The sequence below is a fragment of the Phytophthora cinnamomi genome (assembly GCF_018691715.1).
Source record: "Phytophthora cinnamomi strain GKB4 chromosome Unknown Contig123, whole genome shotgun sequence".
Taxonomy (NCBI): Eukaryota; Oomycota; class Peronosporomycetes; order Peronosporales; family Peronosporaceae; genus Phytophthora; species Phytophthora cinnamomi.
In genome coordinates this window covers 197,540-225,414 of record NW_027151056.1, presented here as the reverse complement: position 1 = coordinate 225,414, position 27,875 = coordinate 197,540, and the positions used below count along the sequence as shown (strand labels likewise).

The following is a 27,875-nucleotide window of genomic DNA, read 5'->3' as shown; positions in this document are numbered from 1 at the left end:
AGCCGCTGGAGCACTTCCGCTTCTTGGATGGCCGCAAGTACCGCCTGCGCCTCATGAACATGGCGGCGCTGGCGCCGTTCGAGTTCAGCATCAACGACCACGACTTCCGAGTCATTGCCGCGGACAGCGAGCCGCTGCAGCCGTCGGACCCGATCAACACGCTCCTCATCAACGCTGGTCAGCGCTACATCATCGTGCAGGCCAAGAACGCGGGTGACTACAGCAGCAGCCCCACGGACTCCTTCTGGATGCGAGCCAGGGCGCTGAGCGGTCTTCCGTGGACTGCGGGTAGTGTCGCCACGGCCGAACTGGGTTTCAACGACGAAGCGCTGGCGATTGTCCACTACAAGGACGAAGAGGGCCCGGAGCCCACGACCACGGTGTGCGAGGACAAGACGACCGTCGGCGAGTTCGACTTCATGCCCCTCGCGCCCGCCGGACTACCGGCTGTGACCACCGATCGAGCGGTTCTCGAATTCAACTTGAGCTCTCCGGGTCCGGGACAACCTCCGCTCGGCTACTTCTCCATTGACGGCAGCAACTACAGCCACTTCAGGAGCCCACGGAGCCGCCCCTTTTCACGATCGCCAGCGGCTTGTCCACTGCGGACCTACCGGCATCAGCGAACGCCCGCGCTATCGAGTACGGCAAGCACATCGAGGTGGTGCTCGTGAACGACACGAACGAGCAGCACCCGTTCCACATGCACACGCACGCGCCCTGGGTCGTGGGCAGCGGCACGGCGTCCATCAAGGACGTCCGCAGTGGCAACCTACCCCCGCTCAAGCTGCAGGGCGCCATGATGCGCGACGTCTACACCGTGCCGCCGTGCACCACGGACGCCAACGATGACCACAAGTGCGTGGACATCGGCTACCTGGTGCTGCGCTTCACGGCAGACAACCCGGGCGCCTGGATCATGCACTGCCACATCGACTGGCAGGCCTAGCCATGATCTTCGTGGAGGGCGAGGACCAGCTCCAGCAGGCTGGCGTCCAGGCCTTCTCCAACAGCGTCCTGAGCGTCTGCGATGGCCACGCTGACAAGCACTAGACAATTGATGGACTGTTGTAAAATACGCAATGCCCCCCCCCCCAAGTCGCACGAGTTCACCGTTGGCTGTGTGCCATGGCATCACCGCCCCAACCGTCTGCAAGTGCTATACACGTCCTCGCCGCTGAAGCCAAGGTGGCCGCGTTGAAAGCTCTACTGGAAGCATCAAGCCTTCCAGTCAGCGCACCGCGAGCAAGCTTAGCAGAGCCACGGGTTGCTGCTCTAGAAGCCGAACAATCAGCTCGGCTGAATCCTACGACCAAGTCGGCTATACGGGTCGCTGGACTACAAGCACTACTCAACAATACGCCTGACAGTAATTCGACCAAACAAGCAGTCGCAGAACCGAAAGTTTCTATTCTCCAGGCTGTTGAAAGCGTTAAAGACCCCATCCCCCCACCTTTCCCATTTCTTCAGATAGAATCGAGGTGGCAGGAGTTTGTTAAATTACGCGTTTACAAACGCTTATCCAAAGATACAATCTCCTCTTCGGATGTGCTGTTACTCGTCGTGACTGTATCCGCGATTTCCTGGCCTTCTGTAGGCTTTGTGCCTTTGCATTTCAAATTTGCGCTCCACTGTACCAAACGATATCTCTTGAATACTTCGACTGTTTTCAACAGCCACTATGCGTTTTACCGGGGCCCTGCTAGCTGTTGCCGTCGTTCTGCTCGCTAGCGGCGACAGCCTGATAGTGACAGCTTCCAGGGTCACCACTAAGCAAGACGGATCTACGCTGATTTCTGCCGTGTTGAAGACGGCGCTGCCACGGATAAGATGCGCGTGCCTCTCGGCGACGTGAATCAGTATCAAACCTCCGATTTCAAGCAGTAAAGGGGAAAACTCGGGCGGACGGCGAAGAGAGAGCTGCGGTCCGTCTTCCTGGAGGAGTAAATTCTCTTATCAAGGGCATTGAGCGTGTTGTGGGCTTCTTTAAGAAGTTTAAGAGGAGCAAGCGCCTACTTTGGACATTTCTTTTGACTGCTAACCCAGGAGTATAAGAGCGAACAGCTTCGACAACTGTTCCAAAGCTCGATTGATAGCCGAATGCAATATGACCGGCACTTGGCCAAATACGACTTCATCCTGGAAACGCTTGATCGATCGACCATTGCCCTCTACGTCTTCTACAGTCTAACCTTTCCATCCCCATCGCACCTAGTACCCGTTGGCCCAGTCGACCGGGTACAGCATGGGCTCGTCGTTCAGCCGCAGCTCCAGGTTCCTGACGAACACGTCGGCCACTTCTTCGGGCAGACTCAGCGCCGACACGTGCGGGGTGAGCAGCACGGCCGGGTGGGTCCACAGCGGACTGTCCTTGGGCAGCGGCTCCGTCTCGAACACGTCCAGCACGGCCCTGGAGAGCAATCCGTCGTCCAGGGCCTGCACCAACTCCGTCTCCTTGATGACGTCCCCACGTCCAACGTTGATGAACACGGGCTGCTTGTGCTTGCACACCCGCAACTTGTCTAGCGTCAACAGCCCGCGCGTGGCGGCAGTGCTAGGGAGAACGTTCACAACGAAGTCGGCCACGCCCAGAACGTCGTCCAGGTCGGACGTCACTCTGTCCGCGCAGTCGCCAAAAGTGTGGCCATCTTGCTCACCGGTGCGGCGCTTGAAGCCCACGACCCGGAAGCCCGCGGCCTTCATGAGCCGGCCGATGCCCTGGCCAATCTCCCCCAGACCGAGGATACCGACGGTCAACTGGCGGAAGGACCGGTACTGGAGCTCTTCCCGAGCGTACTTGTGCTGCTGCTGGTAGCTCTGCACCTCTAGGAACTTGCGCTCCAGCGCGACGACCCACCCGAAGACGTACTGGGCCATGGCGTTCGGCATGATGCCGCCTGCGCGGGTCAAGGTGAATTGGGGCGTCGCTGGCTGCTTCGAGAGCGCCAACTGCTGGAAGAAGGGCTCCACGCCCGCGTAGGTGGACTGGACCCATTTCACCCGCGTCAAAAGGGCCTCTCGGGGCGGGAATGGGTCCTTGGCCAGCAGCAACTGGGCGCCCAGCGCCGCGTCCGCCAGCACGAACTCGGCGTCTTCCAGCGCTCGGCGCTGCACCGCGTCCAGCGCCCACGAGGCCTGAGCCGGGACGGGCACGTCCACGATCTCCACCTGCCGCTGCTCACCGAGGAGCGCGGCGGCGGCAGAGGACGCAGCGAGACGCTGGCGCACGGCGGCGCCCAGGCCCTCGATGGACGAGATCACGGGGATACGCAGGGCCATGGCGAGGAGCTCAATGTGACGTGGCCGAGGTGCAGTTTAACTAACGGGTTCTACGCGCATAGACGTGTAAAAACCGCTTGGAACGCTGGGTTTTCTATGTGCAGTATTCATAACCCATTGTTTGGAGAGGGTTAAACGAGGTTGAAACGGTTTCACCCACGGGCAGGCTGGGTGAAACATCGAGCGCACATGCCGTGCACACCAACTTCTCTCAGCTGGTCAGGCCATAGGCTGGCTGCGGCAGCCGACATCGATGCAGCACTGCCCGCGCCGCCGCACATTCTCCTGGCAGAGATCGGTCTTATGCTTCTAACAGTTCTGTCAGATCATGTTCCAATTTGGAACTTCCAAAAGCGTCGAAATGGAACTCATTGCCTCGGCATATAAGTTCCGCTACACTCATTTAGCTACAAATTTACCGGTTTGGTACTAGTATAGTGACTGATCGCCAGTCATTCGACCCCGGAGGTTCGCACGGACACACACTCATCGCAGCGCTCCACCTTCTCGCGCCCGATGAGCGGCCAGATGCGCATGGCCACGCGCACGGAGGAGCCGTCGTCGTCCGCCATGGCGCGGCGCTAGGGAGCGAGAGACGCACGGGGTATAGAGTGAAAGTCAGACGGAAGGAGCGCTCGCCTCGCCGCAAGAAGCGACGCACGTCCTTCTCGGCAAGCGAGAAGCTTACTGTTGCCCGAGCTGTAGAGGAGTGCAAAAACATTTGCAAGGTTATTCGTGAGTACTATCCTGACCTTACCGAGTTTGCTTAGGAGTTTAGATGTATACTAGTGCCGAAGTGGGTACGGATCAAGAGCACACTGCACAAACGGTGTGCTACCAAGAATAGCAGCAGTAAGAAGAAAGCGCGTTCGGCACGAAACTATGTACGTCTGGTGGCAGAGCTGGAGCTCGTAAAGTGGGTCAACGACCTCCGACCCATTTCGAGTCTACCTAATTCCAACGCTAGAGGCCAAGACAGTACATGTAGTAGCAGGGGAGTATGGCGTAGAGGGTTTTGGAGGGCCGTGGTGCTGGTTGCACGCCTTCAAAGCCCGACACAAAGTGGCCATGAGAGCTAGAACCCGTGCTAGATCGACTCGGACGACGACATCGGAGACGTCGAGAAGGCTAGATACTAATAATATTTCAAACCGAACCTCTATCGGTATGCATACCGGTAACCAAAAAAGGCTACAGCTTTTTTTGCGTGGTACACTGTGCCGGTAAGCGCCTGGCACTGTTCTTCGTGCTGAGTACTGTACCAGTGCGTGGCAGAGTCATTGCAAGATTTGCCTGCTTAGGGAATCAGAGCTCGACCGACGATGCCGCTGGAGCTGGCGGCCGAGCAGCAGGAGGAGCAGCAGCGCTGGGCGGGCGCCGAGCTGCTGGTGTGCGCCGTGATCCAGCTGCTGCTGGTGAACGTGGCCTACCGCATCGACCGCATGCGCGAGGCGCCGCTGCTGTCCACGTCGTCCTGGGCCATCTTCTGCGGGCTGCTGAGCGGCGGGCTGCTCGCGCTCGTGTCCGAAGTGGTGAGTCGCTTTTGCAGCTGCAGTTGCGTTGCCAGCACTGCACTATTGCCGCCTGACTGACAGCTCCTCTGTCGCCGTCGCAGCGCGTGCAGGGCGCCGGGCTGGACCCGCAGATCCTGTTCCTGGGGCTGCTGCCGCCGATCATCCTGGAGGCGGGCTTCAACACGCAGCGCAAGGGCTTCTTCAGCAACTTCTTCGCCATCCTGCTGCTGGCCATCGTGGGCACGCTGCTGGCCACGTTCGCCACGGGCGGCATCCTGCTCTGGCTGGGCAGCCTGGGGCTCATCACGCCGCTCACGTCGGCCGAGGCCTTCCTCTACGGGTCCCTCATCTCGGCCATCGACCCGGTGGCCACACTGCTGGTCTTCAAGAAGTGCAGGGCCCCGTCGCTGCTCTTCAACCTCGTCTTCGGGGAGAGCGTCCTGAACGACGCCGTGGCCATCGTCATCTTCACGCTCTTCCAGAGGCTCGTGGAGAGCGGCAATTCGGACGTGAACGTGCAGGTGGCCGCCTTCATGGTCTTCCGGCTGCTCAGCATCGGCGTGGGCTCCGTGGCGCTGGCCGGCGCCATCTGCTACTCGTCCGCCTACTTCCTGCGCCACTCGGACCCGGCGCTGCGGCAGCACCCCATCTACGAGATGTCCATCATCCTGCTGAGCTGCTACGCGAGCTACCTGGCCGCCGACCTGTTCGAGCTCAGCGGACTGCTGGCCGTGTTCTTCAGCGGCGTCTTCATCCGGCACTACCACATGTACAACATCTCCAAGGCCAGCGCCTTCGCCTTCAAGCAGCTGCTCTCGACCATGGCGTTCCTGGCCGAGAACTTCATCTACCTGTATCTGGGGCTCAGCGTCTTCGCCTACCGCGACTCGTTCGTCTGGGACTGGGGGTTCATCTTCGCCAACTTCGGCGCGTGCTTGCTGGCCAGAGCGCTCAACACGTTCCCGCTGTGCTCGCTGGCAAACTTGGGGCGCTCGGAACAGCAGAAGATCCCGTTCTCGTACATGATCGTCATCTGGTTCTCCGGCCTGCGAGGCGCCATTGCGTTTGCGTTGGTGTTGAATGTGGTGACGGGGGACCCTGTTCACGCGGCCATTCTCAAGAGTTCGACGCTCTTCCTGGTGCTGTTCACCACGGTTTTCTTCGGCATGGCGACGGGGCCGCTGCTGCGTGTGCTGGGGCTTACTGGGGACCCGCAGCCCGAGCAGGAAATCTCGACTGGTGAGGACGCCTTCACTGGCGAGGCCGACGAGCAGCAACCGCTGCTGCCTTCGAATGTGTCCCCTCCTGGCTCGCAGAGCGTTCACAGCAGGTGGGTCGAGCTCGATGAGAAATACCTCAAGCCGGTCTTCGGTGGCAACCCGCGTCCGAAGAGCGAGATCAACCTCGCGAGGTATAACGAAATCGAGGATGGAGACCAAGACGTGTGACGCAACTTTCCTCTGGGGAGGAAACGAAACTCGGCTGCCACGATCTCCATGAGATCGTGCAGCTAGGCAAGCCGTTCACAGATTTTGCCCGGAGCTAGCAAAAGTACGATAGAAAAGCTGGGATAAGAGCTCCACACTTGTGCGGAATCTGCTAACTATTAACGAAATCGTAGTTGTGACACTGTGGGCTGCGTTGTCTTCGTTCGAGTTTGTCGCGCTGCTGTCTACTGGAACACTGAGGAGTAGAAGTACTCCATGTTGCCGATCTGAACCTGCTGGATGTCTTGGTACAGTTTGCGCCGTAGATGCCGGCGGACGACGTTGATGGGGTCTTGGCGCATTTGTGTCCACTGCGCCTCATCCTCCAGGAACCGATCGCGGTGCATCGCAAGCGCCTTCACGTGTTTGTCTTTGTTCTGTCGGATTTCCGAGCAGCGCACGAGGAGGTTGTGGGAGTTCACTTCAACTAACGGGTCCAGTGCCGCTTTCTCCACAGTCTCGATCGTACGGAATTTCGCCATCACATGCGGAGCGTCCGCAGCATCCTTCGATGTCTTCACACTGTTTGAAGACGTTGAGAAATGTGTCGACTTCAACTGCGGCTTGGACCGTGTTGGGAGTATCCTCTTTGCTCGGCGAGACGATGTTGCAGGTGGCTCGCCGTCTTCCTGCATGCGTTCGAGAAGCTTCATCTTCGCCTTCCAGTTGCGTTCCTGCCAAGGCGATTCCTGAAGATGGCAAGGACAACGAAGGTTAGAGATACCTAACACAGCTTTAGAGACACAAGAGTCATGCTTCGTACTTCGTGCAAACTTGCAAGCTTCTTCGCGAGCTCGACGTCACGTCTTGCCGGAGGTTTTACCACTTGGCGAGCATTGATCCGCCGAAGTCGCTGTCGATGGGACTTGTGCTCCTCCATCACGCGCTCTTCCTCAATCACCTTCGCGTCGGCGTCGATCAGCGCCTGGATATGGCGCTTCTGCTCCTTGCCTCCATCGAGTGTATTGGCAAGGTCTACTGCATTACGCAGCTTCACCTTGCTCAGCGATTCCTCCAAGCTTGCTTCGATGCCGTGCGCGTTGTCGCGCCAACGAATCTCGTTCGCAGCCTGACCGCTCAGTTGATGGTTCGTCTTCTGCCTCAGCGCGATATGCTCCCCAAACAAGTAATCACCAACCTCTGCGAACAAGACACCAAGAGTTACGAGTCGCTACGAATTTGAGCAACCATGGACTCACGACGAACCTGCTTCAATGCGATGACCACCGATTGTCACTTGTTTCCGCTGAAAGTCCGTAACGCGCTGGGAAAGCAAGTGCACAGCGTCAATAGTGGATTCACAGTATCAGAGAGTGCATGAATGGTACCTGGAAACTCTCTCGTGCATGTTGTTTGGTAAAATTTGAGGTGAGGTTGTCTGTCAGCGTGGCTGCTGCTTCTGACAAAGGCAGGTAGGGTGTCGATCGAGACGGGAACAGTTCACTAGAGATCTCTGTTGTCGAGTGCGGTTGTGTTAGTAAATCCACTGCTCGAATCGTCAGTCGACGAGAGCGCTCGCACTGCGCCACGCAGTCGAGAAATGTCGTCGACTCGAAAAAGTGATCGTCGCGCTCCAGCGTGCCCCCAACGTGTTTGCTCTTGTAGCGGACGTATTGCCGTTCCTCACTTTGCAAGTCGTCAAAAGTGCTGATCGGATAGTTCCATGGCTCCGTCTCGCTGCTTCCACTTGGGCGTTTAACATCGGGCTCTGCTTCACCTTTTGTCTCATCTGTATCTGCTGACAGTGGCTGCGACTGCCAAGTCGTAGGCCGAAAAAGCTGCTGCATCAACGCGTGTTCATCGTCTACCTCATCACTGCGTTCCATATTTTGTAAAGTTATCGTAGTTGCTGTGAACTCGGGCAAATCGTCTGATGCTTCGTGAACCTCTTCACAACTCTCTGTGTCGATTTGATAATGCTTTAGAACTTGCGGCAGCGGGATCGCAGTACTTCGTGCTTCGTTCCGGAGCTGAAAGCAACACGTGAGTAAAGTTAGACAAGGAAAGCGGGAAAAAAAATGAGACGTTGACGACTTCTTACCATTTGCTCGACGGTCATCCGACTTCCGTCGAAGCGCCTTTCGTTCACTTTGATACCGTTCTCTCTCGCTGTGTTGTTGGCTTTTCGGCTAGCACCAAGTTTCCCTTTCTTGCTGCCACGGGTTTGCGATCGAAAGTATTCAAGAGGCCTGCCTCGCTCAATCTCCGCTTGTCGAGACTCCACGTCGGAGATCCAGTCGGCATTCAGCATTTGCAGCATCGGAAATGCATGTCGACGAGGAAGGCGCGGTCGGTAGAGTAGCTTCTTCGGGAACTGCGAGTCGCTGTCGAAGGCTTTGAGGTTTTCGTCTCGGTGCAACTCGCGTAGAACATCCTCATCAATATTTGTCTCGTGGAAGAGCAATGTCTCAAGCAGATACAGTCGGTTGTGGCTCAATCTAAGCGGGTTGTCCCGCACGTCCAACTCACACAGTCGAGGCGCCGTCGCCAACGCCATAATATCTTCCAGCACATGCAGCAAGTTATCGCTCAGCAGCAGCACCTCCAAGCTTGGCAGCTGCATACTCACACGCGCTCCAGGGAAGCGCGTTAGGCCATTCAGAGACAAATCCAGACGCCGAACATTTTCCAGCGTGAAGATTTCTGTGGGGACGACAGTGAGCTCAAGACCCCGAAAGCTCGCGCTCTCCTGGCCAATCTCGACCGATTCTACAGCTACTTGTTGGTTTGACATTGTACCCGAAGCTCGAATAGCATCAAAAGCGGAGCGTGTCGAGCTCTCAAACCGATAAAAATACTGACTTCGAGCTTGACCGTCTCTTTGATCGTGTGTGTCCCTCGACAAGAAAAATATGGTATCGACTCTGCTGGATGAACTGCCGTGCCTCATCGATGAAGCAGACGAGCTCATGGCTCGGCTAAGCTGCCACATGACACTATTCAAGACCCAATGCAAGGGCACTTCAACTGTTTCGACCCCTTCAGAGGAAGATGCATCAACGAACCAGGACGAGGTCTTCCACTACACGAGAGAAGATCTCAAGCAACCGCCGAGTCCTCGACACTCGTCGGCATCCACTCAGTCATTGGTCAAGGGCAAAAGCATGGCAGAAGTTCGACAATCTCTGGAGAGTATCGACTTGGAGGCCATCGTCAAGTTCTTCGGTCGCCAATTCCTGACGATGCAGGCCATGTCGCTCGAGAAAATGAACGCCAACTTGCCAGCGGGCGATGCTGAACGCAGTGCACTGCACTCGGTCGCCGTCAGCATTTACCATCTCGTGAAGCGTCTGCACCACTGGCAACATGCCGCGTGGGAGTCCCTCGCCAGGTTTTTCGCGGACAACAGCAACAGCGAATCGAGTTTGCTGACCCTTGACAGTCACCCGCAACTCACGCGGCTGGTACTCGCCACCGTTGCCAAGTACGTCAAGGTGAATCTGCTATGGACTTCGTTCAGCGTGATCCCAGGACTCCTGGCGCTCTACAGCTTCCTTCACCACATTCAGACGAATGGGGACACAGGTGCTACGCATTATTCGCCACTGGAGCACACGGACCACGGCGTGCGTGAGTTCGTGCTTCACTTCGGAACGGCACCGTTGTTGGCGATCCAGCACGACTTTCAAGCGCAAGTTGCGGATAAAGGGGCATCGCTGGCTGCACTTGCGCTGTCGTGTTTCGAGCGGTACGAAGGTTGTCACGACCTCGCCAAGCTCCGGCACCAGGGCGTTTTCGACCTAGAGGCACTGGTTAGTGGCACCTATGCAGCCCACTCGAGTCTCCCTGATCTGCTCAATGCCGCTGACGTGGCTGACTGGGTCATCTGCGTGGTGCTCTGCGTCCCTCACCAGCTGCAAAATGGTGACGGAAACTCTGCACTGTCCCCTCGATCCATGCCGTCTTCGCCAACATCGCCATCGTCTCCAACGTCACCTACCAACTCTCCGTCGTTTCTACAGTTGTGGGACTTCATGGAGATTATCGCACGAGACCGACTGGTGCTGACACTGCACCGCAACCACGTTGTCAACCTCCACAACCTGCTTTATCAACAAGTTACATCTTCACTCTCAGCCTCGGCGCTCGCACCAGCAAATACTTCAACATCCATGCCATCATTTGGAAGCAGTCGATCATCTGTGTCGTTGAAAAAGATGATGACTGCGCTTAGCAAGCACGCGTTGAGGAACTGTGGTGTGAATCATCGACAACGGCGGGAAGTGGCGACGTGGCTTCTACTGAACTGCGTGCAGCTCATGCAGCATAATCCCGGACTCGTCGCACCATCATTTCCTCTGCTTTTGGCAGCGCTAGCGGTCGCTCGAGACGAGATTGAATGGGCCATGGGCCACGGGGTTCACCATACAGGTTACAAGGCTCCACTTCTACCAGCTCACGTTAAGGCCAAGCATCTGCACCGGGTTCTTCCGAGTTTTAACGGAGCTGAACGGGAGCTGGCAGAATTGTTGGCACTTTCTCATCGACTGCGCGGGCTTGTTGACGAGCACTCGCATTTTCTTGCCGAGTATTACCAAGCGTTTCTTGTGAATGGAGACGCTGAAGGGATCGCGTACACGATTGAAAAACTATTCGCAGCAATCGAGTCGACACCGTCAGAGACTGCAATAAAGCCGCTTCTTGAAGGATTCTTGGACAGGAAACGGTATCGAGTGGATAATTCACCTTCAACACGGATCACGTGGGTGCGAGAATGGCGTCAGGCCAACGCTCATTTGGTCACTGGAACGCAGCTTCCGCTGCTTGACGTACTCCGAGCTCGGATGGAGTGTGCCGTGAGGCATACACAGTACATCTGTGCCCACGCCCAACTAGTTGAGCACGCCACCAGCTTTTCCAAGTGCTGGTGGTTCCGCGATGTCGTGTTCGAGCAGTGCTTCGAGCAGACACTGGCCACCTCGCCGTCATCTTCGATAGGTCTTCTTGAGCTCTTGTCGAGTCTCGCTGCAGGAACCTACATCCTTGATGAACTCGTGGATACTGAAGAAGCAGCACAGCACTCGGAGCGAATGCTGCAGCGCATCGATCGAATGCGTGCGAGTCTCGTGAAGCAAGTCGAACTCGGACTCGAGGTGGTGGTCAAGCGGGACGTAAATTTCCAGCGCGATGAAATAGTGCTATCTCAAGAGGAAAACCCCGAGCAAATGGAGACAAAGATCACAGCGAGCAGCAGGAAACTATCGAGCTTCTCGCGCGTGCAGTCCAGCCGAGTGGCACGTCCAAGTAACGCGGAGCTACGCTTAGCATCTCCCACATCGGTGACGACTTCGACTTTGACTCGCAACAGCGAAAGTCGCCTCGTCAACAGCAACAACAACAACAACGCTTCCGACGGTCGCAAACCGGAGACCATCGGCAATGAGGAGCATTATCTCGAGCTGGTCCACGCTCTGTTAGAGCACATCGTGCAGCATCCACAAGGTCGAATCGTGAAGAGCGCCATTGTGCATCAAGTCCTGGCGGTTTTCACCCGCTTCCTACAAGACTTCGTCATGTTCACGACAGGGTCCATCGATGCGCCCGCCCTGCGTTGTTCACTAAAAGATGCGTGCGAGCAGGTTCGTTGTTTCCTTCGTGTCTCACAAAGACTCTTTGGTGGCTGCGAGCTTGAAGGTGGTGATAACGTTTTGCTAGGCGAAGCTGTTCAAGTGGTGCTAACCAAGGCGCTAGTAACTGAGTTCGACTCGTTGGCGTCGGTGCTGCCCCAGGACAAGAGACTGCTGGAGTGGACGACGGACACGCCACGCGTAGCCCAGACGGAGCTGCAAGCGTGGTCTCTGGTCGATCGGGTTGCCTGGCTGTTTGTCTCACTCGTCACGAGGAGGTGCCATCCATCGTCGTCTTCATCTTCAGCGATAGCAGCTCCTCCAGTGTTGGCATCGGTGCGCAAGAACTGCTTCATGCTAGCCCCCACGATCTCCGGAGAAATAGACCCACGTGACTACACGGACAACGCAGCTCTGCACCACCTCGTCGGTTTGGTCGGAGCTACTGGAGTTGAATCAATCTGTTCAACCATCTCGAATCTGTTAGTGGCGCAGGTGCTGACGCTCCGATCATCAATCGAAGCCGAGCACGCCGTGTTGGCCTTCATGGACATGGCTCTGAGCGGTGACACCAGCGCGGACGTGGTGCTCGCCTCAGCCCAAGCCCGAGCGCTGGACGACATCGCGGCCCAGCTCATCCAAATCGGAACGGCAGCCCTCCTTCTGCAGCTCTTGCATGACCACAGCTCAAACGCCACGAAAGACGCGTGGGAGGCTCGCATAGCTCCTCGAATTCTCCGCGAACTGCAGCAGGACCCCGATCGACGAGCGACATGGACGCGGTTGCTGCCGGTGGCGTGCAGCTCGGCCTTCCATGCAAACGTGTGGAAGCGGACTACGTACTTGTCGCGCGTAGCGGCTACGGACACCAACGCGCACATGATGGGGCTGGCCATGGCTCGGTTGCTACCGGCGCCGCATAGCAGTCCATCCGTGCATCGTTGCGCTGTGGCCGCTTTGAAGAGAGCTTCAACGTGCGCGATGCCAACCAGCGGCGGTGCCAGCCGATCCAAGCTGCCACTTCAACTTGACCCGTCGAGCTCGGAGTCGCCGGCTCAACCTCTGCTGGAAGCGCTAGATCTGCTGGTGTCGACCGCGGCGTCGGGCGTTGGCGAAGTATCAAGTCCGCATGGCTCGACGCTGGGGGAACTGGAGCTGGTAGTCGAGCGCCTGCTGCCGCGCGTGCTGTTGACGCTGCACTCGGCGGCCTAACACGCGGTTAGTACAGCACTGCACATTAGCTCTCGTCAATCACATGCATGTGCACATGCATCTTCACATAGTTGAAGTTGCGGTTCATGATGTCAGCGTGGCAGGTCAGTGGCACGGATCTCCGCGAAGGGGTGCGACGCCTTGGCAGTGCTCCAAGTCTCCAGTAACGCAGCCAAGCACCACTCGAGCCGCTAGCCATGACGGGTTTCTTGATGACGATGCCCATGCTCATCGTGAACATGGGCGCCGAGATGATCTACGTGCTGGACCAGCGTCTGAAAGCCCAAAACATCCCGCGCGACAAGAGCTCCAAAGGTTTGAGACTTCGCTTCTGCCCTGGAACGAGTCGCCGCTAAACCGTTAGTGATCTGTTAGTGCTCGAGGACATCGTCAAGACCATGCACAACGAGACCTTCATGGCTGAGCTCTTCAAGCCGCACCGAATGTACTCGAACGTGTCCACGCGCCAGATCTTCGACCGCCTCGCGCACTCGTCCATCATGCGGCTCAACGCCAACAGCATGGACAAGGTAGAGCGGTTCCGTGCAATGTGAGACTTGGTCCGCTCTAACTCTTGACATCGTGCTGCTGCAGCTCTACGACCTCATGCGCATGGGCTTCAAGTACCAGGTGCTGTCTTGCTCCTCGGCTGACGAGCTGCTGCAGGTGACCATGAACCACCTCTCCAACACCAAAAACCTCGTCGAGTCCCCGGAGGTGAAGCGCCTCGTGGGCGAGACCATCCAGCTCACGTCGCAGAACTTCGGCAGCATGAGCCCCGCGCACTTCTACATGCTCAAGCAGTACCTGTGCCGCTTCTTCCAGGACACGCGCATCAAGGTGTCGCTCTTCCTGCAGAACGGCATCCAGGGCATGGACGGCACCTTGGCCATCCACTACGAGGGTTTCACGGCCACAGGCGGCAAGGTCCCCGGCGTCACGCAATACTTCGACGATTCCGGTCGCGTGGAGGAGGAGGACACCTTCGCCATCGCCAGCGCCGAGGGGTCCGTCGAGGCACCCGAAGGCTCCGTGCTCAACCGTGGCCAACTCAACGCGCACCTGGGCTTCAACATGTACGAGGCCGACTCCAAGGACGGTGGCGGCGGCTTCTCGCGCTCCACGCGCCAGCTCTTCGCCGACAACAAGTTGCGCGGCGCCGGCGCGAGCGCGAGCGCGAAGGGCCTGGACACACGCAAACACCAGAAGACGTTCAAAGCTACAGCCGCGGATGGCCTGAACCTGCTCGCAGACCTCGTGGGCGTGTCCGCGTCCGCGAAGGACGTCGAAGGGGACAACAAGCTGCGCATCAACCTGTTCCCAGACGACCCGACCAAGGAGGGGCCCGGCGGCGACGACGAGGAAGACAAGGAGATCCCCACCATCTGGATCGACGCAGCCAGCGACCGCAAAACCTCCACAGATGCCATCCTGCGCGATTTCAAGCTGGACGACGATGGCGCCAAACGGGAGTGCAAAGCGGGCGACGACCTGCTGGACCTCATGGACTCGACTGGGTAAGCGGTGATGGGGGACACATGAACCAACAGCCACAGCCGCAGCATACGCATGACCAGGCTTCTTACTCATTAATCCCAGCTCTGCATTTGTCTATCGTCGGAATGCCTGGCTCCCTTCAACACTACACAACACTACACAACCCGGGGTGAGGTTCACAAGCCCCACTTTATGCGGTCGTTCTCACCCCCTCCACTCGCTACGATAGCCGCGTGGTCTGCAGGCATTTCATACACTTGTACGCCCTGGCACCGGCGGGCAGGCTCAACAGCGTGTTGCAGTTCTTGCAACGCATCATCTCTTGGGCTGCACACACACACACAACAATACGCAGACCAGGTTAGAAAGAGAATGCACAAGCACAGCAATCCTCAACGGCTTACTCGTCGTGGTGGACAGCTTCGACACTCCGTGACACGACGGACACTTGACCGCCGACGCGCCATTCTTCACGATCAGGTGCTTCGCGCAGTGGCCGCAGCTCACCACCTTCGTGTCCCGCACGTCGATGCCAGACAGTGACGGGTCCTTCGGCAGACTCGCTCCCGACTCAACTGAGCGCGCCGACGACGTCGACGATCTCTTCTTCTCGCTGCTAAACGCTGGCATCACTGCCTGACTTGTCTTTCTCACCGCAGCAAGCTGTAGGCAGTGGGGGCAGACAATCTCCGTGGGACTCAGACCATCCGGGAGTTCAATCGCTTTGCTACAGTTCACACAAACGAAGTCTGGCTCCCCAACAGAGGAGCCCTTCGAGCCATTGCTGAAGCTATTGTCCTCCACGACGGCTGGAAGCGTGTCAATTGCCGCCGAGGAATTATCAGACGCAACAGCGATCGACTTCTGGCAGTATGGGCACGGCATCACGCACAAATTGGCTTGCATGGGCGCGTGCACCACTTGGCGGCAGTGAAAGCAGCGGGTCGCGCATGCAGGCATCTCACTGCTTCTGAATGAACTGGCAGCTGACGCCTGAAGAATCGGCACGTGTCCTCCTCCTTCGTTCTGTGCATGATCCAGGGCATCATCCTCGCCGAGTAACATCAGCATGCTCAAGGCGTACTTGCGCCAACGCCGCCATTTGCCAGCTTGCGCGAATTCCACCAAAATTTCCACCATCTTTTCGTAGTCGACGTGTTCGTACAGGGAGTTGCGGATTTTCGAAGACGAACAGAATCGCCGCATCAACGTGAACAACACCGACACGTCGAGATCGTCTCCAAAAAACTCCCAGTTGAAGAGTACGTGCAGCACTCCAGCCACCAGCCACGAACTCCGAGCAGGCTCTTCTTCCACAGGCTTGCCTTCTTGTTTGCTCGCCTGGGCAGGAACCACAGCAACGGCGATTTCCAGCAGAGCCATCACACACTCCATCGAGTACATCGTCGCCTTCAGTGAGCGGAAAACCTGCTCCTTAAGCAAAGTCTCAAACTCCTTCTGTCCGCCATCGCCCAGTACTGCCACCGCACTGTCGGTATCGAACAAACTCTTCAGTCCTTCACATGCGGCGAGGAAGAGGTCCGATGACCCGTGGCCACTCACAAAGCTCGTAAGCGTCTTAGTGTACACGGCCATCGTGTTCGTAAAGAACAGCTCTTCGTCCTCGGCTTCCATCAAGGTCCCGTCTGCAGACACAAGCGCAGCTTCCAGGAAGGGAAGACCAGAAGCGAAGATCAAACAGAACTTGCCCTTCAGCTCTGGGGTAACGATCTCTTCGCTGGACGAGAAGATCGACGGGAACCAAGCCATCATTGCTACGATGTGCTTCACGAGCATAGTCTCTTGGAATACCCGTTCACGGTAAGAGCCGCTGTGTGCGATTGAGAAAACCAAAAGGCAGAGACCACAAGCGACCTCCAAGTTCGTATTCCGACCGTCGGAATCAGTATCAAGTAGCTTTGCCGCCAATGCCTCTTGACCCTCACTCAAGTCGCCGCCGCACAAGGTTTTGAATCCACTAGTCAGGCTCGAAAGGAAGTCATTCGTCGCCATCAGCGCGGCTTTGCCTGTGGGACCGCACTCCATAACCGAATTGAACGTCTCCAGCATCTCAGCTACACGCTCTGAATCGTCTTCATCCTCACGGTACATCACGGTTTCCAGCAAAATCTCCACGCCATTGCAAGCCACAAGTCGAGGGACTTCGTGCACACACAGGTGCCTCAGCAGACTGCTCGATTCATCAACGACCTCGACAGACGGCTGTGCTGCCTTCTTCTGCTCGTTGAGGACGTATACCAACTTCTCGATTGCGTCTTGACGCACAAGCGTCGGGTGAAACGTGCCCGATGGAATCAAAACCGCGATGAAGCGGATGATGACAAGCAAAAACTTCTCCCTGAGCTTCTTATCATCCGCTTCCTCACCTGCGTGTTCCGCCTCGCTACCTTGCTCTTCCGATAGCTCCAACAGATATGCTGTCACTTCTTCAATGATGTCCATGCAATCAGCCGGCAAGGCATCGATGTCAGTCATCTCAAGGAGTCCTTGCAAGAGCTTGCAGCGCTTGAATAGTCCCTCTGGGTTCGACTTGATGTCGACATCAAGGAGCTGCTGTCCCAACTCAAGCAAGAACGCGGTCTCGCGCTGAACTGAAGGGGCTTCTAGCTGCTCATAAAACTTCTTTAGGATAGCTGGGTCTGTCACACCGTCGTGGAGGATCTTCACTGCATTTTCTTGGTGACGTTCGGTGCCCTTTTGCATCCAGTAGACTAACGACACAGCGCCGTCTACAGCAATCTTTTCCATTTGCTCCTCATCGAGAGCTTGACCATTTTTAAGCAGCAACGTAAGAGCGAGGACGCCCACCACGGATGTACGCGGGTCGAAGTCTACGAAGAAACCAATCAGCATTGACACCAGTGTACTCTTCTCCTCCGCGGACAGGCCTGCTTCTTCATCATCAAGAATTTCCGGGTGAGAGTACACAATATCAATCAACTTGCGGGCGGCTGTGACCTTCACCGATGGCCGGCTTGCTCCCACCACCACACGGAACACCAACCTCACGTTAACCGTCTCGATCAGATCAAGCCACAGCGGACAAGTAGCGAAATCCGACTCCACAAGGTTAAGCGCAATCTCTTCTGCCGTCTCAGCGACCTCTTCGACGGGAGAAAGAATGTTGCTCAGAATCGCACCAGGCAAAACCGCTCGGTGGTCATACAATGTCTTTCGGAACTCCAACGGATCACTAGACAGGTGAATGAGAATCCGCCCGATGTCCTGAGCTATAAGTTGCCGCGCAGCGGAACTGTCTTCGTAGTCATCGGTTGTCGCTTCATAAGCGTTCACCAATGCGTCCAACGCATCTCCGGCCTCCAAGATAAGTAACCGAATGCGACGCGAACGTGCCAATAAATCCAGAAGCTCAAGTGCGCGGGTGACGACGTACTCATGGCTTTCCTCGGTTTTCTCTTCAGCCTCCGACAGAGATCCTTCAGTCTTCCTTATACTATCGCGCACAGCATTACCATGAAGCAGCTCAAGCAGCGAAATGTGAACTCCAGCGCTAATAATCAGGTTGACAATTGCGTCATTCGCCATCGCAACGCCGCCTTGCTCATCGTCTTGGTCATAATCTTGCGGGTCCTTAATGAGCTCTTTCAGAACAGCGACTGAATCATCGAACACTGAGTTTTCGCTGTCCTCCTTCGCCGTAATGCTTGATTGTTCGATGCCGTTCATGAGCGCTTGCAAGAACTTTAAGCCAGTTGAGGTCGATTCCACAGCGTACAGCGCCACAAAAGAGTCCTTCCAGGCCGAATGGGCGATCAACAGACGGATAATGCGAATACCCATGACTAGGCGGCTGGGCTGCGATACGATGAACTCAGTCACGACAGTCACGAGGTTCGTTACTTGGTCTTCGCCCATGGAAGCAATTCGCGACGACGCCATCTTCAACACCAAGTACAAGAGCTGCAACAACGCCTTGTTCAGCTGCATTTCCACAGGGGTGAGGTCATCAGCAGGTACGTCCATCCATCGGCGCAAACCCGTCCAGAACGCGCGCAACATCTCCTGGTCAAGCATTCGTGCAACGTACTCATCGCCGCCGCCGACAGCACAACTGAGACACTTGATAGCGTTGCTGCGCAGATCACTGTCCCCTGACGAGCATGCGATCGTCATCAACACGGGGAAATAGGCCACACCAACAACACGATCCTGCAGCTTCTGCACCATCTCGCCGATCTCTGGGGTCGGAGGTTCTTCCAGAGGCTCCAAAACAGAGCCAATGGACTTGACACCACTCAGGCGGGCAAGTACATCCAAACTACCAGCCTTAAGCACCTCATCTCGTCCAGAAGCCATGAGAAAGAGTGTGTCAAGAACGCCAACCGAGAACGGGCGTTTGTTGTCCACAAGTGCCCGGAAGTAACGGAGAGCTGACAACCGGTTCTCATCGGGCGGCGTCTGCAGCAGTCGGTGGAAAAAGTCCGACACGTTTCGGTCATAGAGTTCATCGAAAATGCTGGGGTTGAACTCGCACAGGTTCATCAAAGTCTGCGCGCATAACGGGATGAGACGCTCCTTGCGGGAAAGCAAGAAGGCCGACAAGGTGGGCACACAGTTGCGGGAGCAAATGTAGTCCACGTACGCCGCAGACTCGGCGCTATAACTCATTGTGATTCCAAGCAGGTTTCTTTGGAACGTGATTTCACCCACAAGCTGCTTGTCGCCAACGACACAGGCGTTCAGCTTTTTCAGCACGAGATCAAACACCTCCAGGTCGTAAATGACTTTCAGCACCTCTTCATGGGCGTCATCGGTGCTTCCGCCAGGGACAGTATCGCTTAACGACTGCTTGGGCATTGTTGAGCACAGCCCGCACAAGATCTCGGAGGCGATGGTGTAGTCTTCGTCACTGTCCAGCATCCACATTATTTCCTTGATAAACTCCTTCTCCTTTGCCAGAATGGCGATCAGAGACGGCTCCTTCGAAACCTGGATCAACACCTGCGACGCAAGCATGCGGTTCACGCGGTCGCCCTTTTGCAGAACAGTTACAAACGAGTGAATACTGTCCGCAGGAATCTGTTGAACGCCGCGTTGCACTTGAGAAGCACCACTGTCAGCGAAGTGAATACACTCGCAGATTGTGCTGAGGATCGCCTCAATCGCAACTTCATGCGACTCGTCACGAGGAAACTCGACACCACTACCTTCGAGGGTGCTGTCCGAGCGCAGCTCGATGAAATCTCCCAGCAAAGTGCAGAGCAACGCCACACCCTTGTTCTGGGTCATCTCGGTGATGTTTTCAACGTTTTTCTGCACAAAACGCTTCAAGCAGCGCGCGGCCTCGACGCGCATTTCCAGAGACGACGGCGAGTCCACAGACAAAAACTCCAGCAAGCGCGTACCACCACCTGCCTTGCGCAGAGCGGTTTGGCACGTCATCGATTGGCAGATGTGATAGAAAAGTCGAAGCGCCATGCGTTCCACTTCCGGGCGAACGCTGCGGCCTAGCTGCTGCTCCATCACCCGGTTTCCCATTACCTTCACCAGTTGTGCACATGCGCCTGACTGCGCGAAGGCCTCGCCCGCCGGTAGCTCGTTGCCAGCACTATTCTCGAGTTCAATTAGATTTGCCAGCATCTCGAGGGCGGCCTGTTGCAGTGGCTCCAAGTCGGTGTTGAGCAACTGGCAGAAGGAAGCCACGCCTCCGGCTGCCTCAACGTCGTTGAGCTGCGCGACACGGTGCAGTCCCATGTTCCCGTCCGTCTCCGGTCGCCCAGCCGATAGCGTCATCGCCAGCTGCATGGCCTGCTCCACCTTGTCATCGACCGACGACGCAGGGTCGTCCAACTTACGTCGCAAGCCCACAATGCTGAAGAAGTCGCCGGCTTGCACGTTGCGGAAGCAGCGCGTGCAAACGGGCTGCTCCTTCTCGTACGAGGGCGCGTCAATCGGCAGCTTTACCTTGTTGGCCGTGCAGTCTGCACAGTACACATTGCCACAGAGCCGGCAGTGGTGTCGGCGACGGAAGGTGCCGAAGCGCATGCCGCACTGCCTGCAGGCCGGCGAGTCGTCGTCGCGCACGAAGATCGGGGCGAAGTAGCGGCGCAGCACCATCTGGACGTCGCCCGTGTTGAAGCTGCTCTTGCGCGCGTCCGAGATGGCCGACATGCCGAACTTGCTCTGTAGGCCGCTCCTCCCCAGCTCCGGCTCCGCGTCCACCACTGACGGGGTGGCCGGTTCCTCCTTCGGCGTGGCCGCCGCGGGCGGCGCCTCGTGTTTGGAGTCCGTCTCCGCGACCTGCTCCAGCTGCGCGGCCTGGTCGTGGTCGTGGTCGTGCTTCCCCTCCAACTCGTCCAGCCGGGCGTCGTTGGCGTGCTTGGTCATGTCCTCGGAGTGGGCCGTGAACCACTCCTCCGCGTCGGCCGGCAGGGCCGTGGACGCGGTGGTCTGCATCACCGCCGTGTCCTCCAGGCTCGTGTCGTCGCGGTAGCGCTCCAGCAGCGCCGACGCGTTCATGCGGATGGTCAGGTCGGTGCCGTCAGCGTCGGCGCCGCCGGCCGGCGCGCCCGACGACGACAGCGAGCCGGCCGACAGGTTGCCGACGCTGCTCTTGCCGCTCACGCGCGAGTGGCCGTTGCTCTGCGCGTCGGAGCGCGAGTCGACGCTGCCTCGGGACGCGCGCCGCGGCTCGTCGTACGTGGGGGAGCGGCCTCTGTCGGCCGTGGCCGGGATGTTCCTGCTGCTCGCCGGCCGCGCCGCCGACATGACCGACTGGCCCCGGGTGCGGCGGCGCGAGGCGGCCACGCGCGGGTCCATCCACGTCGTCGTGCGCGCGTTGTGGTCCACGAAGTACACGCGGCCCTGGCCGTCGATGAGCTCCTCCCATCCAGGCGGCAGCGGCTCGGCCGTCGGCAGGTGCCATGACGTCTACAGACACAGATACACACACAGACGGCCCGTCAGTCGGAATGGGTCGATTCCGTCGCGCGCGCGGCCCGGAGGCTGCAGACCGGGCCCGCAGACGCGAACGGCACGGGGAGAAGCGCCGCGACGCGGCGCACGCACCTCTCGGGTCGCGTGGTTCACGTAGAAGTAGCGGCCCTGCGCGTCCTGCACGCGCTGCCACTCGCCTTGGCGGCTGCTCATTGAGCCCTCGTTCGATTCTGACGCTGGAAGCGCTAAAAGATGCCCGCGTCCTTCTCTGTAACCCATTGTCGGCCGACGACACTGCAACACTCGGAGCCAATCAGAGGCCGCGCACAGGACCCCTTAACCCTTTCACTACCAGAGATTTCTTACGGGTCTCCTTGGACCTATGGCACTAGCAAATCAATTCAACGCACAGGGAAAAAAACGACCAATCAAAAACACCAATTTTTACACGTGGCGACGCTGGTTTACTTCACGGTACTTCCAATCAAAGTTTGAGAGGTCATACATGCCGTCGCGCCCTGGTCAGTGTCGCTACAACGGCAATGGTCTACGGAAGTAGGAGCCGTTTGGGGTGGACATCACGGCAAGCCCACTGAGGATGCTGACCTCCGAGCGGCGGTGTCGCAGCCCGCGCGCTCTCAGCTCAGCGTCATTTCGTTATAGCATTACCTCAAGTATGCGTGCTTAGCCGAGCACCCCATGTAGTATCAGTTTCAATCTACATCCGCCAACCGCTCGCACTCCTGCACATGAAATCCTGTGTAATATTCACATTGGCTTGCTATGACGCTATCACTGTAAGCTCATCTAGTTTGGTTAGGATTCTGTAGCGTTGCCTGATGTATGAATTTGAATATTAGCTGGTATACATTCGAACCTGCTCCGCACCCTTCCAGGCCAGGGTCCGTGTCGGTCTCCCAGTCTCACGTGTCGTCGTCGGCTACATTGAACAACGCATCTAAGTCCTTTTGTCCACGAAGTGGAGGCGGGGCTGCTAGCTAGACGAGAAAACAACTATGGCAGGTCACACGAACTGTTTGTGGCTCCTGCGGTAATGCATTTTACAGGTCCATGGAGACCTGTTAGGTTGTACAGTGCTTTGCCGTCGTCTCGTAGCTTTTAGTTTTGTCCAATCGCATCTTGCGATTAGACCTCTCATGGGTCCCTATGGACCTATAAATCACTCCATCTGGCTGGTAGTCAAAGGGTTAACAAATTGTACACTGTATCCGACAACTAAGGTATTTAGCTCGGTGTAAAGGCAACTTGCCCTGCATGTCCACGGGCTGAGGACATGCACATCCGACTGCGATCCGGTCGACTACACGACGGCAAGGCGGACGATCGAGCTGCGGTTGTCGATTTTTCGGCGCGTTACTCATCGGTTGGTGGCCCTCAAAGTACGAAAAGCTGGAGGACGCTGGGCTGGCGCACGCGCTTGAGCTGCTCGCCCTCGCCGAACTCGAACTGGTGGTCGGTGAGCGGCAGCTCCGCTGCCAACTCCCATTGCGTAGCAGCACTGTCGCCGTCGTCGTCATCGTCGCTGCTGAGCCGGCTGCGGAGATGCTGCAGCGTGGTCTCGACGAACGGGTGGCGGGAGCACCTCTCCGGCACGATGAACGCGATGACCCGAGCTCGCCACTCTCTGGCTGCGTGTCGGAAGAAGTGGTGCACGAGGTCGCTCCCGTCGCCGCCTTTGGCGCCGAATGGGGGGTTGCCAACGGCGACCACGAACTCGTCGGCTGGAGGCGAGCTCTTAGACGTCAAGAAGTCGCCCAAGATGACCTGCGCTCGACGAACCCCTTCCGTCTCCTTGGCCGCTTGTTGCACGTTCCTCTGAGCTACTCGGTGCACCCTCTCGTCAATCTCGTAGCCGACGACGTGCTTGGCCCCTGCTCGAAGCAGCGCCGTCAGGAACCGCCCGTCGCCGCAGGACGGCTCGAGCCACACGACGTCTCCAGGCTGCTGCTGCTGCGACTGCACCTGGGCCAGCACTCGCTCAACCACCAGGTCCACGAGCTCTGCACTCGTAAAGTACTGCTGCAGGTCCCTCGCGTGCTTGCTGTCCGCGAGCGCGGCCATCCGCTTGTGCTTGGCCGCCGCGTACAGCTCGTCGTCCAGGAACTCCTGCTGCTGTGCCGCCGGCAGCCGCGCGAACGCCGCGTTCACCCAGTCCTCGCACGCGCTCACGTTCTTCTGCAGCTCGACGCGCCAGCCCGCGGCGCGGTCGCCCCGCACCCAGCTGGCCGCCATCAGCTTGCGCAGGCGCTTGGAGGGCAGTCGCTGGCCGGTTGAGGACGTCGACGAGGCGCGATGCAGCGAGCGATCCCAGCTCTGCAGGTCCACGAAGTCGCGCTCCAGTATGCGCGCGCTGGCCGTCGGCGACGGGCGTTGGCTGTCCTCATCGCTGCGCGTGGTGGTGAGCAGGAAGCGGCCGCGGTCGGCGCTGAAGCCGCGCAGCTCCAAGAGCTTTGGCGCCATTTTCCACCGTTGGCGCGGAACCAGTGAGCGAACAGATGGACCCAACAGCTGAAGTTGAAGTGGTCCATCTGGCCAGCCTGCCAGACGGACGTCAACGCACGCACAAGTTCGTCGCTAAATAACCAAGCTCTGCAGTCTCCGGCCCAGCTGGCCGTCAACACCAAGGTCCACACCGCCAAGGCGTCCGCGGCTGCAGCATTCATCTCTACTTGTTGCATCAGGCCGCTTGGTTGTCGGTATCCGTCCAGGCTGAAGCCGTTACACGGGCCGTTTCGCTGGCTCGGTATCCGCCAGTACTTGACGACCCCTCATCCTCACTCCGCCACCTGCTCGCTCGCCGGCCATGGTCTCCGCGCGTCGCGAACTGCGCTGCCTGCTGGAGCTGGCGGTGCCCAGCGCGCTGTCCACCTACTGCTTCTTCGCCATCTCCATCACGGAGCTCAGCGTCGTGGGCCACCTGGGCGTGGACGAGCTGGCCGCAGTCGCCTACGCGCAAATGTGCCTGGATCTGTCTATGCTGGTGTGCATGCAGGGCTTCAACGCCGGCATGAACGCGCTGTGCTCGCAAGCCTTCGGGGCCAAGAACTACCACCTGCTCGGCGAGTACGCGCTGCTCACGAGTCTGCTGCTGACGGTGGCCTGCGTGCCACTCGCCGTGCTCTGGTGGAACCTCGGCGCCGTCCTGCTGGCCGCGGGCGTCTCCGACCGCGTGGCGGCCCTGGCAGGCGTCTACTGCCGCTTGTCGCTGCTGTGGCTGTGGCCGCGCAGCATGTTCCAAGTGCTCTCGTGCTTCTACCAGGCGCAGCACATCGTGCAGCCCACCGCGGTCTTCAACGTGCTGGCCGTCGCGCTCAACAGCTTCCTGGTGGTCGGCCTCACGCACGGTCGCTTCGGGTTGCCCGAGCTCGGCTTCGTCGGCTGCCCACTGGGCACGGCGGCGGCGCTGCTCGTGCGGCTGGTCGCCTACGTCGCGTACATGAACCTCTATCGCAAGTTCCACCGCCGCTGTGCCTGGCGCTGCGACGGCAGCTTCTTGGACGCGAGCATCCTGCGCAACCTCCTGTCGGTGGGGCTGCCCCTCGCGGGCGGCACGCTGTTCGAGAACGCGCAGCTCATTACCATGACGCTCTTCGCGGCCACGATCGGCGAGGTGCAGCTCGGCACGCACAACGCGATGATGGAGCTCTTCTTCTTCGCCACGAGCCCGCTGTACGCCGTCGTGAGCGCCGCCGTCACGCGCATGGGGACGCACCTCGGCGCAGGCAAGCCGTCCGAGGCGCTGCTCGCGGCGCAGGTGAGCGGGGTCTGCATCGCGCTGCTCACGACCGTCAACGGCGTGATCGTTGTGAGCGCGCGGCGGCAGCTCGGGCGGCTCTTCTCGGACAGCGCGCAGGTCATCGACACGTTCAGCCAGATCTGCGCGCTGGCGGCGCTCGCGTACTTCGTGCTGGCCTTCTTCTACTACGCGTTTGTGAGTCTGCGCTGCCTACCCTGCTCGATGCTCCTCTTCACATCCACTGCAGTGTCCTAACGTCATGGTGTGTGTTATCGTTATTGCTGTCGCTGTCACAGGCGGTGCTGAAGGCGCAGGCGAGGCCGATGCCCATTATGGCGGGCTTCGCCATCGGCGCGTGGCTCGTGGGCGTGCCGACGGCCTACGTGCTGGGCGTGCACCAGGCGCAGCCGAACCTGCTCGGCGTCTGGCACGGCATGATCGCCGGCTACGCCGTGACGTCGGCCATCGGCTTCGCGGTGGCGTTCGGGCGCCCCAACTGGCAGCTCGAGGCGGACAAGGCCGTCGCGCGCTCGCACCTCAAGGAGAAGGAGCTGTCGTCGCCGCAGGAGTCCGACGTGCTGCTCGCGTAGCTGCACGCCAGGAAGGGGAACAAGCACGTACACTACGTAGTAAACTAATTGGCAATCATGTATCTGCTGCCATGGCCGCCCGCTACCTTCACTTCCGCTGCTCGACGCGTCCGTCGCCGCCGCCTTCGCAGCCAGAGCCCGCCACGCCAGACTCGCGCTGAGGCGGCGGCTCCCACTGCAGCCGTTCCGTGCTGGTCCAGCACGGCGGTCTCCACCGAGAACGCCCGCTTCCGCTTCAACGTGGGCCTTATTCGAACGCGTCGACCGGCCGTCGCCGGGCCGTGATGACTCGGCATCTCTGCGCGCGCGTCGTGATCGCCACGCTGGGACAGCCAGCCACGCGAGGGAGGGTGGATTCTCGCGCTGGCGGTGTACTACATCTGCTGGCGGTGTACTACATCTGCTCGGGCCCCGCCGCCTGGGCTCTGTTGCGCTGCATGACAAACGCGTCCGACGCCGAGACTGGGCGCCATGAAATAAAACGCGGAGCTGTTGACTGGGGCAGCTCGCCGGTCAAGCAGCGGCCACGTGAGTCATGTCGGCGAGCAGAGGCCATCGCCGCTTGCTCTGCTCTGCTTCCCAGCCAGCCAGCGTCTGCTTCCCTGCACTCCCGCGCAGCAGATCCGCAACTGGCGTGGACCGCGTCCAGAAGCTGGGGAGGTCCCGCCATCTACAGTACACGGCTCGGCCGCTTCGGCGACGCTTCTCCGGCGGAAGGGCGTCTACAGGTGCATCCGTGCGGTCCAGACCCTCGTCGACCTCGCCGGCAGCAGCCCGCCAAAGCAGGCCTCGTCGCCTTCGATGCGAGCGTACAGGGCGGCCAAGGCCACCAAGACCGCGCGGCGGGCGCGCGCTGGAGGCATCATGTCGTTTCGTCAGCCTGACACGAGGCCGCTGGCGGCTGTAGGGCGGCAGCGGAGGGGATACCTGCGGCAGCAGGCCGGCGGCGAGGTCCCTGCCCTCGCGACATGAGGCCAGCCTTGAAGGAGCCAGCCGCTAGCGCGGCCAATTCAACGTGCACCTCGGCCTCGAGGTGCCACGGCGGTGGACGCGAATCCCACCGTGGACACACCGCTCGGTCCGCCCCCGCCTTGCCGCAATACGCAGACTCATCGCCGTATTTCACATCGCCCGTCGCCGTCGCCGTCACCTCAGCAAGCGCCGCAACCTGGTAGCGAGCGCATTGCAAGTGCCTGCCGGCCGCATCCATCCCGGGCCAGCCATCAGCGCCAGCGGTGGCAAACCCTGTTCGCGAAGTGCAGCGGACGAAGACCGACCCGAAAGCCGCCCTATGCGCGCGGGCCGAGACCGTCCTCTGCGCTGCGCTGCAGCAGCGAGCCGACGGTCTGCTTCGCGGCGGCGGCGCACCGTCATTCTTATCCTGTGTTGACCGCTGGTTCCGACGACACAACCGCCGCGATTGCGTCGCGGCGCGCGCTTGTCAAACGCGCCGCTTGCATTCACCAGCTCCACGTACGCAGCGCTGGATCAGCCGGCCAGCATCGCATATCACGAGCGCGGCTTCCTTCCATCATAGCCCTGGGCAGCGGAGACTCGGGCGCTCCGGCGCGACGCGCGCCAGCCATTCCGCGGGCCTCGATCCTGGCGATCGGAGATCGTAGTGATGGGCGCGCGCGGGCCGCGCTCGCTGCTGTCTCATATACTGCAAGGCTTTCTGGTCTTGAAGCGCTGGCCTCGCCTCTCTCCGGCAATTGAGGCCGCTCGCCGACTACAGAGTCAAGCCGGACGCAGGCCGCGTTGCACACCGCTCTCGCCCGAGCTGGCGCCGGCCTCACCTCGCCCGGGCGTCAGGCGCCCGCGATTTTATCGTCCGGCCGCCCTGTTACAGCCCCGGCCAAAAGTTTTGGTGCGGCGCGCTGCTCCGCTGCCGGCGGCGGCGGCGACGGCGTCGTCAGCCCGAGCCGGTCTCCGCAGAGACTCATCGAGGTGTTTAACGGTCCGCAGTGCAGTGACGGGGGGAGATTCACTTCTGCGTTGCAGCGCGACCGACACCCTGCAGCAGGCAGGCTGGCACGAGGGAGGCAGTTAGGATA

At 59.0% G+C, this 27,875-nt stretch overlaps 9 protein-coding genes across 9 annotated transcripts; 5 read left to right on the top strand and 4 right to left on the bottom strand.

Annotated features, from left to right (window-relative positions):
• Positions 1-5: 5 nt before the first annotated feature.
• Positions 6-949, top strand: IUM83_17771 (uncharacterized protein; the record flags this gene model as incomplete). Its single annotated transcript, XM_067942739.1, has 2 exons — positions 6-467; positions 539-949. The coding sequence occupies 2 exons, from the start codon at positions 6-8 to the stop codon at positions 947-949; spliced, it is 873 nt and encodes a 290-aa protein (XP_067780922.1).
• Positions 950-2,211: 1,262 nt separating this feature from the next.
• IUM83_17770 (Glyoxylate/hydroxypyruvate reductase A) lies at positions 2,212-3,279 on the bottom strand (the record flags this gene model as incomplete). The annotated part of the gene is made up of 1 exon (XM_067942738.1): positions 2,212-3,279. The coding sequence occupies one exon, from the start codon at positions 3,277-3,279 to the stop codon at positions 2,212-2,214; it is 1,068 nt and encodes a 355-aa protein (XP_067780845.1).
• A 1,322-nt stretch (positions 3,280-4,601) lies between these two features.
• Positions 4,602-6,241, top strand: IUM83_17769 (sodium/hydrogen exchanger 3; the record flags this gene model as incomplete). The annotated part of the gene is made up of 2 exons (XM_067942737.1): positions 4,602-4,811; positions 4,895-6,241. The coding sequence occupies 2 exons, from the start codon at positions 4,602-4,604 to the stop codon at positions 6,239-6,241; spliced, it is 1,557 nt and encodes a 518-aa protein (XP_067780901.1).
• A 224-nt stretch (positions 6,242-6,465) lies between these two features.
• IUM83_17768 (efflux pump 1) lies at positions 6,466-8,843 on the bottom strand (the record flags this gene model as incomplete). The annotated part of the gene is made up of 5 exons (XM_067942736.1): positions 6,466-6,969; positions 7,044-7,420; positions 7,487-7,544; positions 7,609-8,250; positions 8,322-8,843. 5 exons carry the CDS (start codon positions 8,841-8,843, stop codon positions 6,466-6,468), a joined length of 2,103 nt encoding a protein of 700 aa, XP_067780902.1.
• A 289-nt stretch (positions 8,844-9,132) lies between these two features.
• On the top strand, positions 9,133-13,059 carry IUM83_17767 (Nck-associated protein 1; the record flags this gene model as incomplete). Its single annotated transcript, XM_067942735.1, has 2 exons — positions 9,133-10,338; positions 11,176-13,059. The coding sequence occupies 2 exons, from the start codon at positions 9,133-9,135 to the stop codon at positions 13,057-13,059; spliced, it is 3,090 nt and encodes a 1,029-aa protein (XP_067780892.1).
• Positions 13,060-13,256: 197 nt separating this feature from the next.
• Positions 13,257-14,580, top strand: IUM83_17766 (uncharacterized protein; the record flags this gene model as incomplete). Its single annotated transcript, XM_067942734.1, has 3 exons — positions 13,257-13,374; positions 13,435-13,589; positions 13,654-14,580. The coding sequence occupies 3 exons, from the start codon at positions 13,257-13,259 to the stop codon at positions 14,578-14,580; spliced, it is 1,200 nt and encodes a 399-aa protein (XP_067780893.1).
• Positions 14,581-14,776: 196 nt separating this feature from the next.
• Positions 14,777-21,687, bottom strand: IUM83_17765 (mitochondrial carrier family; the record flags this gene model as incomplete). Its single annotated transcript, XM_067942733.1, has 3 exons — positions 14,777-14,883; positions 14,961-21,468; positions 21,607-21,687. The coding sequence occupies 3 exons, from the start codon at positions 21,685-21,687 to the stop codon at positions 14,777-14,779; spliced, it is 6,696 nt and encodes a 2,231-aa protein (XP_067780888.1).
• Positions 21,688-22,869: 1,182 nt separating this feature from the next.
• Positions 22,870-23,955, bottom strand: IUM83_17764 (Site specific DNA-methyltransferase; the record flags this gene model as incomplete). Its single annotated transcript, XM_067942732.1, has 1 exon — positions 22,870-23,955. The coding sequence occupies one exon, from the start codon at positions 23,953-23,955 to the stop codon at positions 22,870-22,872; it is 1,086 nt and encodes a 361-aa protein (XP_067780900.1).
• Positions 23,956-24,298: 343 nt separating this feature from the next.
• Positions 24,299-25,821, top strand: IUM83_17763 (Multidrug/Oligosaccharidyl-lipid/Polysaccharide (MOP) Flippase Superfamily; the record flags this gene model as incomplete). The annotated part of the gene is made up of 2 exons (XM_067942731.1): positions 24,299-25,426; positions 25,528-25,821. The coding sequence occupies 2 exons, from the start codon at positions 24,299-24,301 to the stop codon at positions 25,819-25,821; spliced, it is 1,422 nt and encodes a 473-aa protein (XP_067780898.1).
• Between the last annotated feature and the right edge of the window lie 2,054 nt (positions 25,822-27,875).